This window comes from Rhynchophorus ferrugineus, unplaced genomic scaffold, assembly GCF_030347505.1.
Source record: "Rhynchophorus ferrugineus isolate W39M unplaced genomic scaffold, kcgeb_rfMv2 rfM8, whole genome shotgun sequence".
Taxonomy (NCBI): domain Eukaryota; kingdom Metazoa; phylum Arthropoda; class Insecta; order Coleoptera; family Curculionidae; genus Rhynchophorus; species Rhynchophorus ferrugineus.
The window spans coordinates 14,927,565-14,942,761 of NW_027472587.1; the positions used below are offsets into that span (position 1 = coordinate 14,927,565).

Below are 15,197 nucleotides of genomic sequence, written 5' to 3' on the forward strand. Positions count from 1 at the left end.
CAAGTTTGATTTTGCTTCAACTGTATTTTTTCCCATCAAAAAGCAACATTTTATTCACACGCGAAGGTCCTTTTTATCCATTTTTTTCACAATAACAAAAGTTCTGTTTCTGTTTGAGGGAAGGATATCTAGGGAAACGCTAAAATTTCAAAACCACGTACAATGTTTTCACATATTTTTTAACTATAATATTCAGATATTCATGTAAAATCTTATTACTGAGCTGATATCATGGTAAATCGGAAGTGATTCAGTACAAAAACCGTTTAGGTTGCTTTTTAAGTACAAACAATAGTATATATGATGCCGTAGAAATATTGTACACAACTGCTTCTATCGTGTAGTGGTTAAAGCTTTATCATTATTTCTTTATTTCTATTTTTCCTTATACCGGCTGCATCCTTACTTGGCCTACCCATCGTAATATTAAATAAAATAACAGAGTAATGTATTGAGTAAATATCTAACACTAAACAGAGAAAAATAATATATTTTTAACAAAAAAATTGAATCGACTTCAGGAAATAAATAAGGAACTTACTAAAAATTAAAAAATAAACAAATTTAGATTTTTAACATAGATTAACTTAATTGATTGACATTTAAAACATTTTAAAATAAAATATATACATTATAATCGTTGTAATAACTAGTTATAATAAGTAGCTGATCACTCTGAAGTCGGTCCCAAAGCTCAAACAATATAAAAATAATAATAAAATTTTGTAAGATACAAAAATTAAATTACTGACAAAACAAACAAAACAAACAATCTAAATTAATATTACTGTTTGGGTTCGGCACCAACAAAGTGATCACGGTAGTAGTTAAAATAATATTGTAAATAGATAAATAGGTTTAGGTAGGTATTAAGCTAAATTGTGTGTACCTATTAGAATATAGAATAAGTGTAGTAAATAGGTTAAATAAGCTTTTTGTTTATTTTTATTTAGTTATTAGGATTATTATGTACATATTTTATTTTAAAATGTTTTTTAATTTTTAGTAAGTTTCTTACTTATTTTTTGAAGTCGGTTAAATTTTTTTGTTAAACATTTTTTTAGCGTGTTGCAGCTGCACTGAATATTAATATGGACGCGGTCACTGAAAATTTTCAATACAAACATAGTTTAATAGAATTATATCAAAGGAAATTGTCTGAAAATTATCAAAAAAGTCTAATGGAACTTCCGGATATTACTTAAAAAAATAAAATATTTAAAATCATATAATAAAATGAAGGAAAATTTATTATTTCAATTCATGTATTTAGATGAGACATTGATATTTCAGAATGGGTCCAATATACCCAATGGTTACTCATGGCGAGAAGATAATAAATATAGTGTTATAACAACAAAAGTTAAGTAGGTAATAATAGTTCTTAATAACGTTAAATAACGACCAAATTAAATTAAAACACTTTTTGCTTAAAGTACACAAAGGTGAATCCAACATTCTTTAAATTTAATTTGTTATCACATTGACGAACAATATATATTAAATATCCGGGGAGATTGAGAAGTATATGATATTTTTGATTAATTTTGATGCGATTTTTTTGTACTATATATAATTATTATAACCAGCATTCTATATGGTCTATTCAAAGTTCTTTGTACACACGTCATCAAGATGTTTAATGCCCAAAATATCTTTGAATAGACTATCTGAATGTATCATTTCAAATAATACTTAAATTAATATAATAACATCAAAATTTATTAAATACACGCCTATAATTTACCTGTCAGCTACCTGTTACCCTGTGAGGGCGTTGTGATTGAACGGTACTACTGACCACGGTTGGTGGGGGGGGCCTGGAGGGAACAGGGATGCCGCCATGTTGTATATAAGATTTCAACTGGTCTGGAAAGTCCAGTCAGTTGTGATCAGTCAGTTCTGTGTGTGAGGTGCGTGTATATTTACGGAATAATGGCTCCCCGTAAGAGAACGTTGTACGAGAAACTGTTAGCGGTCCAGCAAATACAACAGGGCGCTCCATTAAAAATAATTTCCAAAGCAAACAACATTCCATTAACCAGTTTACGGCGATACGTTAAAGACAGTCGAACGCTCATCCAGAAATCGATGTATATACTGAACATGCATAACGAAAATTTAACAAACCCCATAGCCATAAATGACATAATGGAGAAAATCATGCCTAGGACAGTGACATCTCGGCAAGAAGCGTCATTGCCGATGACAGCCGGCGAGATCATCCACGATGATAAGGGAGCTGTTATGGAATATCTCGCGTTAAATCGGGTACCAGCGTTGTTAGAAACACCCGTAGATTCCGAGGAGGAAGCCGCTGTTACGACAGCCGCCTCAAAGACAGTGCCCCAAATAACGGAGTTCAATCCATGCGATTTTTTAGAGATCGTAATAAACGAGTTGCCGGCTACGTTAGAAGTAGCCGCCGCTTCCACGAATTCAGGGGTCTCTAAGGGCGGACCGGTGCCCAGGAATGACGCAACAACCGATAAAGTGGTGTCCAGGGACAATGCGATAAGCAATGGCCGTTGCTTGCTCAGATATTTAAATGATTCCGATATCAGTACTTCTAGAAAGGCACTGTATGGTACTACAATTAGTAACTTGCTTCATAAATTGGAAACTCAAAGTTAAAGAAATCATCAGCGGACAATGGAATGGAAAAATTAAGATTTCCATTGCAATCGACCGATTGAGATAGATATGTCAGTTAGCAGAAGAGACTGTGATTATTTGTGATATCATTGTGATTGTTATTGAATGTAAAAAATATTGTGATCAGAAGCTGTGTTAATCATTTTGTATACACTTCAATTGTATATTGATAATGGATATAATATAAATATATAGAAATATTATCTTTCATTTATAAAAAATTCAATTGATAATAAAAAAGACCCTAGATTGAATCTGTTTCTTAGAGAACCAGATCTATTCAAGAACGAATAGCATTGTACATCAATATAATTTACATCTATTATAAAACAATAAAAGTTATGCTTTAATAGCTCTTTTGAATTCGAGAAATTTAAATTTAAAAATTTTAGTTGACCTTTGATACACGATGTACAAAAAATATTTTTTTCTTTTAAAATTTTATTAAATTTCTTTAGCAATACCAATAGTCTACCATTTTCAATTCATTTTTTTTTTTCGGAAAAATAATAAAACTTTTAATAATTATTAAAAAAATCAAGCTATAGTCTATTCAAAGTTTTTTACACGTTGTTATTTATACACGTCATCAAGATGTTTAATGCCCAAAATATCTTTGAATAGACTATCTGAATGTTTCATTTCAAATAATACTTAAATTAATATAATAACATCAAAATTTATTAAATACATGCCTATAATTTACCTGTCAGCTACCTGTTACCCTGTGAGGGCGTTGTGATTGAACGGTACTACTGACCACGGTTGGTGGGGGGGGCCTGGAGGGAACAGGGATGCCGCCATGTTGTATATAAGATTTCAACTGGTCTGGAAAGTCCAGTCAGTTGTGATCAGTCAGTTCTGTGTGTGAGGTGCGTGTATATTTACGGAATAATGGCTCCCCGTAAGAGAACGTTGTACGAGAAACTGTTAGCGGTCCAGCAAATACAACAGGGCGCTCCATTAAAAATAATTTCCAAAGCAAACAACATTCCATTAACCAGTTTACGGCGATACGTTAAAGACAGTCGAACGCTCATCCAGAAATCGATGTATATACTAAACATGCATACCGAAAATTTAACAAACCCCGTAACCATAAATGACATAATGGAGAAAATCATGCCTAGGACAGTGACATCTCGGCAAGAAGCGTCATTGCCGATGACAGCCGGCGAGATCATCCACGATGATAAGGGAGCTGTTATGGAATATCTCGCGTTAAATCGGGTACCAGCGTTGTTAGAAACACCCGTAGATTCCGAGGAGGAAGCCGCTGTTACGACAGCCGCCTCAAAGACAGTGCCCCAAATAACGGAGTTCAATCCATGCGATTTTTTAGAGATCGTAATAAACGAGTTGCCGGCTACGTTAGAAGTAGCCGCCGCTTCCACGAATTCAGGGGTCTTTAAGGGCGGACCGGTGCCCAGGAATGACGCAACAACCGATAAAGTGGTGTCCAGGGACAATGCGATAAGCAATGGCCGTTGCTTGCTCAGATATTTAAATGATTCCGATATCAGTACTTCTAGAAAGGCACTGTATGGTACTATAATTAGTAACTTGCTCCATAAATTGGAAACTCAAAGTTAAAGAAATCATCAGCGGACAATGGAATGGAAAAATTAAGATTTCCATTGCAATCGACCGATTGAAATAGATATCTCAGTTAGCAGAAGAGACTGTGATTATTTGTGATACCATTGTGATTGTTATTGAATGTAAAAAATATTGTGATCAGAAGCTGTGTTAATCATTTTGTATACACTTCAATTGTATATTGATAATGGATATAATATAAATATATAGAAATATTATCTTTCATTTATAAAAAATTCAATTGATAATAAAAAGGACCCTAGATTGAATCTGTTTCTTGGAGAACCAGATATATTCAAGAACGAATAGCATTGTACATCAATATAATTTACATCTATTATAAGACAATAAAAGTTATGCTTTAATAGCTCTTTTGAATTCGAGGAATATAAATTTAAAAATACTAATAGTCTACAATTTTCAATTCATTTCTGGAAAAATAATAAAACTTTTAATAATTATTACAAAAATCAAGCTCTACTCTATTCAAAGTTTTTACACGTTGTATTTTATACATGTCATCAAGATGTTTAAGGCACTGCCTGTCGTAATTTGTAAATTCGTTTCAGAATCAGACAATATTTTCCTTCTCATTTAATTCTAGTTAAAAAGAGACAATGTTATCTGATAGCAATAGGGATAAGAGGTTATAACACTAACCTATAAACTATTGTGGCTGTATAATTACTGTAGTTTTTAGATGTACTATAATGTTAAAATAAATTATATTTACTGTCAAACACAAAATACAAAGCGAAACTGACTAAAACTCAGAGTTGACGCGGCAACATTGCGACCTTTTGATGTCACAAATTTAAATGACGTATGTACAAAATAACTTTGAACAGACTATAAATTGATTGTACAATAAACTTTTTAATGTGAGTAAAATGTTTTGTTAAGCTCTAACGCTGTCTTTCAAAAAAACTACTATCATTTATACCTACTCATCATACTATCATTGCTGTAGTTACATTTTCTTATTTTTTGTTATATACTTGTTTGGCATAGTGACCCGTCAGTACCAACCCAAAAATTTAGTTTATAGACTGATTCGGTCACATGTTCCAACGAATCAGACAGCTGAATTTTTGGAAGTGTTATTACACGAAAGTCCACAACCAGGACAATGCAAGTGGACGAAATTGTCTTAAATCCATTTTTTTTTAAATAACAAAAATAATGTCACGAAATTTTAACGAATATCATGAAATTTTAGCAGCTTTCTTTTGAAGGTTGGTACTAACTGAAAAAGCAGAAAAATACATTTGAATAAAGATACGAAAGTGTTATTACACGAAAGTCCACAACCAGGACAATCCAAGTGGGCGAAATTGTCTTAAATCCATTGTTTTTAAAATAACAAAAATAATGTCACGAAATTTTAACGAATATAATGAAATTTTAGCAGCTTTCTTTTGAAGGTTGGTACTAACTGAAAAAGCAGAAAAATACATTTGAATAAAGATACGAAATATTTTATTGAGGTAATATAATTATTTATTATTTGTCAATTATGACAATGGGAAAATATGTGTATAAAGTATGAATTATTACTAAATTGTTATAATTTTGTAGATTGCTATGGATTGCTAGGTATATTTAAGCTAAATAATATGAAAGCAGAGTTTGTTTGAAGATTATACTAAAGGTAAGAATTAAAAATGGCCATATTTACACATTTTTTTACTTAGAATTTCCTGATTTTGCAGATATTTCAAAAGATTAACAAAAACAGATGTTAAATAGATGTCATCATGATGTATTACTAAAAAATATTTTGTAATTCCTATTTTAAATACGTGATATTTTTGACATTTTAAAAATCTAGAGTTCATGACAGGAATTTCGTTTTTTAGTGATTAATAGGCTGGGTTGGATTTGTTCTTATCTATTTATATAACCTAACACCTCAATGTATTTTGTTATTTCTATTTTGTATTTTAAGTAAAAATAGTTGAAATACTCCATTTTGTATTTAATATTTGATATAGATTTTTTATTATTTAATTATTACTTTGTTACCAATCGTTCCCGACTAACCTACAACTTGTCTTTATGCTAACTTAAATTTAGGTACATAACTAAGAGGACCCATCGGCCCTATCTCAGTCTCTGGTGAAATAATGTTTATATATGTCACTGCTGTATTTTTTATTATATGCACCTCACTACACAACACTACACAAGATCAGATGGTTTGGTTCTTTTGAGTCTGTGTCCTGTTCTGATGGCATCCAAAAGCTGCAAAACTTCAATATTCTCATGAGAATGGAGTGATAGTATTATTTAATGTTATTGGTGCTTGTACGGTCTGTTTATAGGTGAATTGCACATTCACAGATTTACTTTAATTAATTCTTATTTTCCAAGCTTGTGTCTAATTATTTATATTGTCACTTGCCTGTTGTAATTTTCGTAAGGCGTCTTCACGTAAGGCGTATCCGACAGCTATAATCGCAGTATCATCAGCAAATGTAGCCATCGTAATATTTTCTATTTGTGGTATATCACAAGTGTAGAGTAGGTAAAGCATTGATCCCAATACACTTTCTTGTGGTACACTTGTTTTAGCTTCTTTTATTGTAGAGTAATCTTCTTCTTGTTTGACTCTAAACATTCTGGTTGTAATATACGATTTTAATAGTTCGGTGTGTTGTTTCGGTAACATTTTCTGTAGTTTATGAACAAGACCTTCATGCCAAACCTTATCGAAGACTTGTGCTACATCTAAGAATATAGCTGAGCATACTTTTTCGTAGGCTTTTTCAATAATATCTGTTATTCTGTGGATCTGGTCAATTGTTGAATGCTTGTTAATAAACCCAAATTGGTGTGTTGGTATTAGGTTTTGTTTCTTTATGATTTTTGAAATAGACGATCTGAAAATATTTTGTAATTAGTTATGATTTTGTAAGTTATAATATGTCTGATAGTACATCTGAAAATCTAGTGTTCATGAAAGGACGTTTTTCATTCGCCGATCAATAGGCTTGGGCTTGATTACTAGTTTAAACTTAATCAACATTTTCCGCTGGTGCGGGCGGTCCCGGCCCATTTTGGGTCGCACCGTTAGGCTGTTTACCGTGACGCGTCCGTGCGACAGCGTTGGGGGGGCTCCGGTGTAGGTAGTTCGCGAGCTTCCTCCGCGTCCCCCGAACGTGGGGATCGCGGACCACGACTCCGGTCCTATCTTTCCTCCGCCCCTGCGGCCCACCACCACGGCCCCCCGGGTCGGACCGTTTCACACAGCCGAAATTGGCAAACCCGCCGGTTTCGAGGGCAGGAGGGGTGGGATAAGGGTTTTGCTTGAAGCCGTTGGGTGTGGATTTGCAAGTCGGTACTTAGAACCGTTTCTACGTAAAATATATATCTATAGTCCGTTCAACAAAACGGTGAACTCATGTCATCTGAATTGATGACGTCAAAATGTTACTGCAACAACTCTGAGTTTTAGTGCATTTTAGCTTTGACATACAACAAAATTCTAATTTAAATAAAGTAATTACACAAAAATACTGATATATATGTCAAGAATACAATTTATTTTAGTATGATGATTATCGAATGGCTTTAAACAACCATTAATTATACAGTCATAATAATTTATAGGTTAGTATTGTGTTTTATTAAATTTACATTGAACTCTTCTCCATATAACCTATGAGGTAGAGTTCCAAGCCTATTTTTTCATGTAGTGGTATTCCCTGGATGCCTAATCTATCTAATTAACAATTATATCCAAATATATTCAATATAACAAGTAGATCCAACTAATATATTTTACTTTCATTAGAGAACATATTTATCTTTTAGGCTTAGTTGTTGTTTCCTTGTAAAGTCATCTTGAAATCACTGTATATCTTCTTGGTTTGTTGTGTTACTTTCTGTATACATCTTATTTGTTAAAACTATATTTAATCATTGCAATCTCCTCACACATTTTAACCAAATGCTCATGTAGATTCTTTATAATTGCACATATATTTGTGCACATAAATCTTTGAGACTCTACGATATGATTTTCTAAAGATATCGTATATTAATTATATACTTACCTTCACCATTAGTTTAGTGTTTCTTTTCTGATCACACTGTATTGAAAATTGGCAGCATTGAATCCAAATCTCATATTCAAAAAGTTTCATTCAATAATTTCTTAGAATAACTAAGCTGTTTATTTTCAATCTATCATCTACTATATTACTATCTATCATCTATCAGTTCTAACACTATATAAGGCGATTCTACCATTAGTCAATTTCTTTTTCAGTATGTCTGTTCTGAACCAAAGATGTTATTGTAGACAATTCCTCTTTTCACATATCCAGACAGTTCTTGTTTGTATATAATTCTTGATCTAAACATAGGCGTCGTCGAAACAGATATTTTATTCGATTTGTAACAGATAAAACCATCAGTGCCTTTTTTTATTTAAAATATATTTAATATACGAATTACAAATATCTTAAGTCGTGTAATATAAAATTTAAAAGACACATGTATTTGTATTTTATTTACCTAAAATAAACATACATGTTTATGTAATATGTCGAGGACATTATTACCATAATCAGTATGACGTTCTGATTACGTGAGAGTTAGCTAAAAATGTCAATTTCAACATCTTCAATATTTTAGATCTCTACTTTTTTATCACGAAATTCAGCTACTTACCGTTTAAATTTGATTATATTGTACTATTATTATAATTTGCATTCATAAGTACTTGTCAGCGCCATCTAGGAAAAAACACCATAATTTACAACTTTTGCTAACTTTATTTTTGATTTTTGTAAAACACCAATAATTTATTTTTTAATGAACACTGCAATATTGTAATTCTAGACAATGTAAATTATATCAGTGATGAACCAGAACTGAAACTTAGTTACCGTCGATGAAATAAAAATGCAGAAAACTGTTAAATAAGTGGTACCCAAACGGTGGAGTCATCTATAGGTGGTCAGCAATGACTAACTCGGGGTTGGACTGTGCAGGCTGCCAATGCGTCACGTTTATGATTGTTTGGTTGTAGCAATATCAATCTAAATTCCGTAAAGGATATAAGGTCATAACAAATTTCTCAATAAGTCAATAAGCACTATCGTGACTAAGACAAATAGAACCGCACAGTTGGTAATTGTTTTAGCTGTTTAATTAGTTGTAATTTAAAGAATCATCAGAGTTTTAGATCTTTTATTAAAATTAACATTATATGGTTACAAACATCGATCCATGGGGCGCCTGGTATATCCACAAAAATTTCACATTTCACATTTTTTAAATTAATTACATCTTACATTAAATATGCTTAGTGCAATCTTAATTTACAAATTATTTACAATGTATTACTACTGTTCTGGTTTACTTGCATTAATACACAAGTACGACACAACAGTATGCATTTCAAAATAAAATAAAACTAATCTCCTTAAACTAAAATCAATCTTCTGATTTCCTGCTTGTTGTCCAGTAGCTGTAACGCTTCCACGTTGCTATGATTTAGCAGCCTTATTTCATGTTTTAAGGCGAAATCTTGGATCACTTCGTGTATCCATTTGATTTTGAGGTCATCGTGCAGCTCTTCGTTGGTTACGTTGCGATAAGCATTGATAATTAATCGTAGAACTTTGTTTTGGGTGCGTTTGAATTTAGGGATGGCGAAAAAATATCGATATATCGATATTTTTGTATGCCGATTTTTTTCCATATTTTTTCAAAAAAAGTAAATATATTTCTTCTATAAACCTTTTAAATTGGTACTTAATTTTAAATGTTTTGTATATTTAGGCTCTTAGGCTCTTAATTATAAGGGTTTATTAAAAATATCAATATATATATTATCGATATTTTGTTCTCCGATATATTGATATTTTTTTTAAATATCGATATTTTAAATTGATGGCCCGCAGTCCTACGTTGGATTATTAGTTGGTTTGATGTTTTAGTGCAACCCCATATTTGCAACCCATAGGTCCAAATTGGCTATTATTAAAATGAACTTCAAAATTATAATTTGTGCATTTTATTTACCCAAATATTACAAGATAACTTGATATAATACAGAGCTGCTAAAAGTTTATGAATATCGAACATCCATCGTGTATATAATTTAAGTCTTTCTTTCGGTTGTAGTTATTATCAACTATACAAATTTAATGTTTTCGTAGTCCTATCAAATACATTTGCATCTGTATCTTGAAATTATCTTCATAAATTTTTAAAATTTTTACCATCGATACAATACTGTGTCTTAGCAGATATGGGGCGCTTGATTTTAATAATGCTTTTCTCACGGTTCCCAAATGGTGGTTGTGCTATTATTGGGTGCTTTTTACCCATTTATTACTGAGACTTATTACCTATATTTATTAAAGTTACTTAAATTTTGTTAATATTCTGCCACATTTCATAGTATCTATGTCTGGAATACTCATTCACCACAATTCTACAAAAGTTCTAGTATTCTTTATAAAATTATCATTTCGTTTATGGTCACACAGTACAGTCATTATCGACGAATATATTGTCGGCTAATTTAACAGGTCAATTAAAAAGTCCCCGGCCTACCATAGTAAAACACATTTTTTTTGGCAAAATTAGTTTTTTTATTCAACATAATTCCCTTCACGGGTGATACACTGATTATGGTGACCCTCCAACTTTTTGATAACATTTTTGTAGTACGATTTGTCCGATAAGGAAGCATTCGGGTCCCAATAAATGGATTTTTGACACGGTGCATTTTCTTGGTGAAATAGCATTTTCTTTTTTTTTTCAAATGCGGCCGTTTTTCGGCGATTTCGTCTGTTAAACGGTCCATTAACTGCCGAATCATCAACTCGTCGTTGTTTTTAGTCAGAAGTGGGCAAACGCGGCAACCACTTTAAACAGAGCTTTCTCATAGTAAAATGTTCAGGTAATATAAAACCAACACGTTCTTTTGATATCTTTAGGATGTTAGCTAACTAACGCAACTTGACTTCGATAATTGAAAACGATTTTGTGGATTTTTTTTTTTTCTGGTGTTCTTCTTTTTAAACTTTTGAACTTTATTTGAACGTCCACTGCGTTCTGCATCATCGGTGTCTCTACGACCATGTTTGACATCAGCAAACCAACGTTTTATTGTTGTTTCTTATGAAGCGGAGTGCTTATAACACTTTTCAAACCATTGTTTCGCTTGAGCGGCATTTTTCCCATCAAGAAACAGTGTAAAATTAAAACACGATATTGTTTTAGATCCATTGTTTTGAAAATAACAAAAGTAGTGTCACTCTAAGCACAATAATCCACAAACTTAGCAGGTCAATTAAAAAGTCCCCGGCCTGTCACATAGATGGCGCTACAAGAAATATATCCATATATTTTTTTAGTTAGCCCTAACCCTCAAAAGATGCGTGAATAAATTTGACGGCTGTCGGATTATTAGTTTGTGAAATATAGTATTTTGAGTAAAGAAACTTTTGTTATTATGAAAAAAATGGATAAAAAGTAATTTTGCGAGTTGATAAAATATTGCTTTTTGATGGGGAAAAATACAGTTGAAGCAAAAACTTGGCTTGATGCCGAGTTTCCGGACACTTCCCTCGGAAAATCAACCATGAAGAATTAGTATGCTAAGTTTAGACGTGGTGAAATGAGCCCCAGAGACGGTGAACGCAGAACGAGGACGCCCAAAAGAGATTGTTACCGCCGAAAATATTTAAAAAATCCACAAAATGATTTTGAATGACCGTAAATTGAAATTGATTGAAATAGCAGACACTCTAAAGATATTAACTGAACGTGTCATCATATCATTCACGAATATTTGGGTATGAGAAAGCTCTGTGCAAAGTAGGTGCCGCGCGAGCTCACTTTTTTGACCAAAAGCAACGGCGGTTTGATGATTCGGAGCAGTGTTTGAAGATGATCAAGCGTAATAAATCCGATTTTTTGCGTTGATATGTGACAATGGATGAAATATGGCTCAATCATTGCACTCCGAAGTCCAATCGACAATCATCTGAGTGGACTGCACACGATGAACCCACTCCAAATCGTGGGAAAACGCAACAGTCGGCTGGCAAGGTTATGGCGTTTGTATTTTGGGATGCGCATGGAACAATTTTCATTGACTACCTTGAAAAAGGAAGGACCATCAACAGCAACTATTACATAGCATTATTGGAGCGTTTGAACGACGAAATTGCCGAAAAACGGCCGCATTTGAAGAAAAAGAAAGTGGTGCTTCACCAAGATAATGCACCGTGTCACAAGTCAGTGAAAACGATGTCAAAGATCCATGTATTGGGCTGCGAATTGCTTCCTCATCCAAATCCAGACCGTTTTCTCCAGATCTGGCCGCTAGCGACTATTACCTGTTCTCTCAAAGAATGCTCGCTGGGAGAAGGATTTTTGAGAAGAGAAGAAATTTTTGTCGAGTGAAGAGAAGATCACTGAAACTGGGGCCTATTTTGAAGCAAAGGACAAATCGTACTTCAAAAATGATATCGAAATTTTGGAGGGTCGCTATAAACAGTGTATCACCCTTGAAGGGAATTATGTTGAAAAACCTAATTTTGCCAAAAAATGTGTTTTGCTATGGTAGGCTGGGGACTTTTCAATGGATCTGTTATATTACACATAAGTCTATGTAAGCATAAATATGAGTACATTTTTTACAAAGTCGCGGCTAGGACGACAGAGCCAGAACGTTAAAAATCAGTAGAATGAAACTAGTAGAAAAATAATAACTAAAAGTACACGACTGAAAGAGTCGATAGTAAATAGTAACAATATCAGTCGGACCGAAAATAGAGACTGAAACAATCGATAGTAAAAAGTAATCAATTAATAAACAGTCGATAGTCGATTTCAGTCGTTAGTTCCCAACACTAATAATTATATTTTTATTATTTCATTTTATTCAGTAGTTTTTTAAATGAGATGTGTTATTTCAAAAATTTTCCAATGTTTATTTTCCTCCTAATATATATGTTCAACATTGAATTATCATGTTTTTCAAATTTATATATGCTCGTTGATAAAAAATAATTTATATGTTAAAGAGAATTGGATAAATGAAGCTGTATACAGACATGCGCCAAATCCGAAATGATTAATGTAACATATGCTCTCTGGGCGCTAGTATGTATCACATATCGATTCACCCTGTATATGCGTCTTTTACTTAACGACGCCGCAACTTCCGTCTTTCGATTTTTCGCATTTTTTCCATCTACCTGTCCCGGGTACCTCTCGTGTCGCCCGCGAAGACGATCGAGGCGTGACGTCGCCGGTGGTGGGGATGGTACGGCGACATCGGTGGTGGGGAACACGCCTCGGACAGCTCGCGCGGGGTCGTCTTCATCCGAGTACCGAACTGCATTCACTCGTTATCCGGTGGACTTGTGTGGTCGTCTCAGTGTTTTTGTAGTACGTGACGTCGCGGGTTATATCGTGTTATTTTGTGAAATGATGTCGAAAAAAGGCGAGGTTAAGTCGCTCCGGGAGAAGCTGATTGCGATCAGCAAAGTGCGCTCGGGGAAGAGCAAGGCGTCGGTGGCTCGAGAGATGCATGTCCCCGAGTCCACCTTGCGAGGCTGGTGTAAGAACCAGCAGCGTATCTTCAGCCAGGCCCTTGCCGAATCCACCGGCGAATGCTCGACTCCTGCCAAACGGACAAGGTACTCGAACCCGAGTTGCGACCGTTTTCGATCCAACGCCAGCTACGCCACCTCGAGCCGGTCTTCGACGCCCCAGTCCGAGGAGCGTGTCGTCCTCGAGCCTCACGCCGTGCCCGGATCGCTGAATCTCAGCGGCGACAGCGCGGTTTCGGATGCGTCACAGCTGGGAGACACCCCCATGGATCTAACGACGAGGGGTGTTACGAACGGTTCCTCGTCGACTGCCAGTGGTTCCTCAGTCCGCAGCCCCGTTCCCCAATACTTGTACCGGAACTTTTGGACGTCCTATAAAATGTCCATGGATACCCACAGCCATTTGAGCCACAGGGAGGTTCTAGAGACAATTCTCCGGAACGGCCGAGACGACCTTGAAGCTACACGAATCAGGGCTGAAGCAGTCAGCTGCGGTAGCCTGTTCCTCAACTATTTGGTCACGGAACGACCCGAATTTGTTACTAGCGACGAGCTCTTCATATTACAAGAATTATTGACGAAACTCAGGAGTGCCGATTGATGTGTGTCGTTCTTTAAGGAAAGCGGAAAATGAACCAAATTTGTAAATATTGCATGGGGTAAAATATACCCTATTCTCCTGTGATACTATATATATTAACGCGCATATTTGTAAATAGTATAATATGAACTCGTATATTGTAGTATTTATTATGTGTATATGATTCTAGAGGGTGCATTTTAATTTAATATAAGATACTATTATACCTGTACGGCGAAGATTTTTATTATTGATAAATAAATCTTTTTAAACTGTTTATTTGATGTATTAATTTGATATCCTCATAAATATTAGTTCGTAAATAACATTTTCGGTTCGGTAAGTTGATTTCGCTAGTTTTTCATCCACCCGATAAGAGTTACAAAAAATAAAATTCAGGTTTCCTTTGTTTTAATTTTTGTCTTTTAAAGAAACAATTTTCAGACTTATTGATACCTTCAAAGGAAATGATAATTTGTATATTTTAGCAACTATTTTAAAGCTCTAAAATAAAGAATGTATTATATTATAATACATTTAACCTATGAAAAGTGTAACGTTATGTCCCCGTAACTATAAAAACTAACACATTTATCAAATATATTAATCCTATTTCGTAACATAAATGCATAATTTCAATGATTCTTTATTGTTTCAACCTTATCATGGTGCATATTTTATTCGAGTTCTCAAAATAAAATTTCCGTTCGGTTTGTTTTAATTTTTGTCTTTCAAATGAACAATTTTCAGGTTTATCGGAACCTTCAAGAGAACTA

General features: G+C 33.9%; 2 protein-coding genes across 2 annotated transcripts in view; both read left to right on the forward strand.

The window, feature by feature from the left end:
* lobo (coiled-coil domain-containing protein lost boys) overlaps positions 1-15,197 on the forward strand; it is a 170,050-nt gene that overhangs the window by 17,735 nt on the left and 137,118 nt on the right. The gene's annotated exons all lie outside the window — the stretch shown is intronic.
* LOC143201040 (uncharacterized) lies at positions 13,357-14,698 on the forward strand. Its single transcript, XM_076411886.1, has one exon. The coding sequence runs from the start codon at positions 13,357-13,359 to the stop codon at positions 14,440-14,442; it is 1,086 nt and encodes a 361-aa protein (XP_076268001.1). The 3' UTR covers positions 14,443-14,698.

Coding starts and splice junctions, on each gene's coding strand:
- LOC143201040 (XM_076411886.1), top strand. CDS start 13,357: ATGATTAATGTAACATATGCTCTCTGGGCGCTAGTATGTATCACATAT.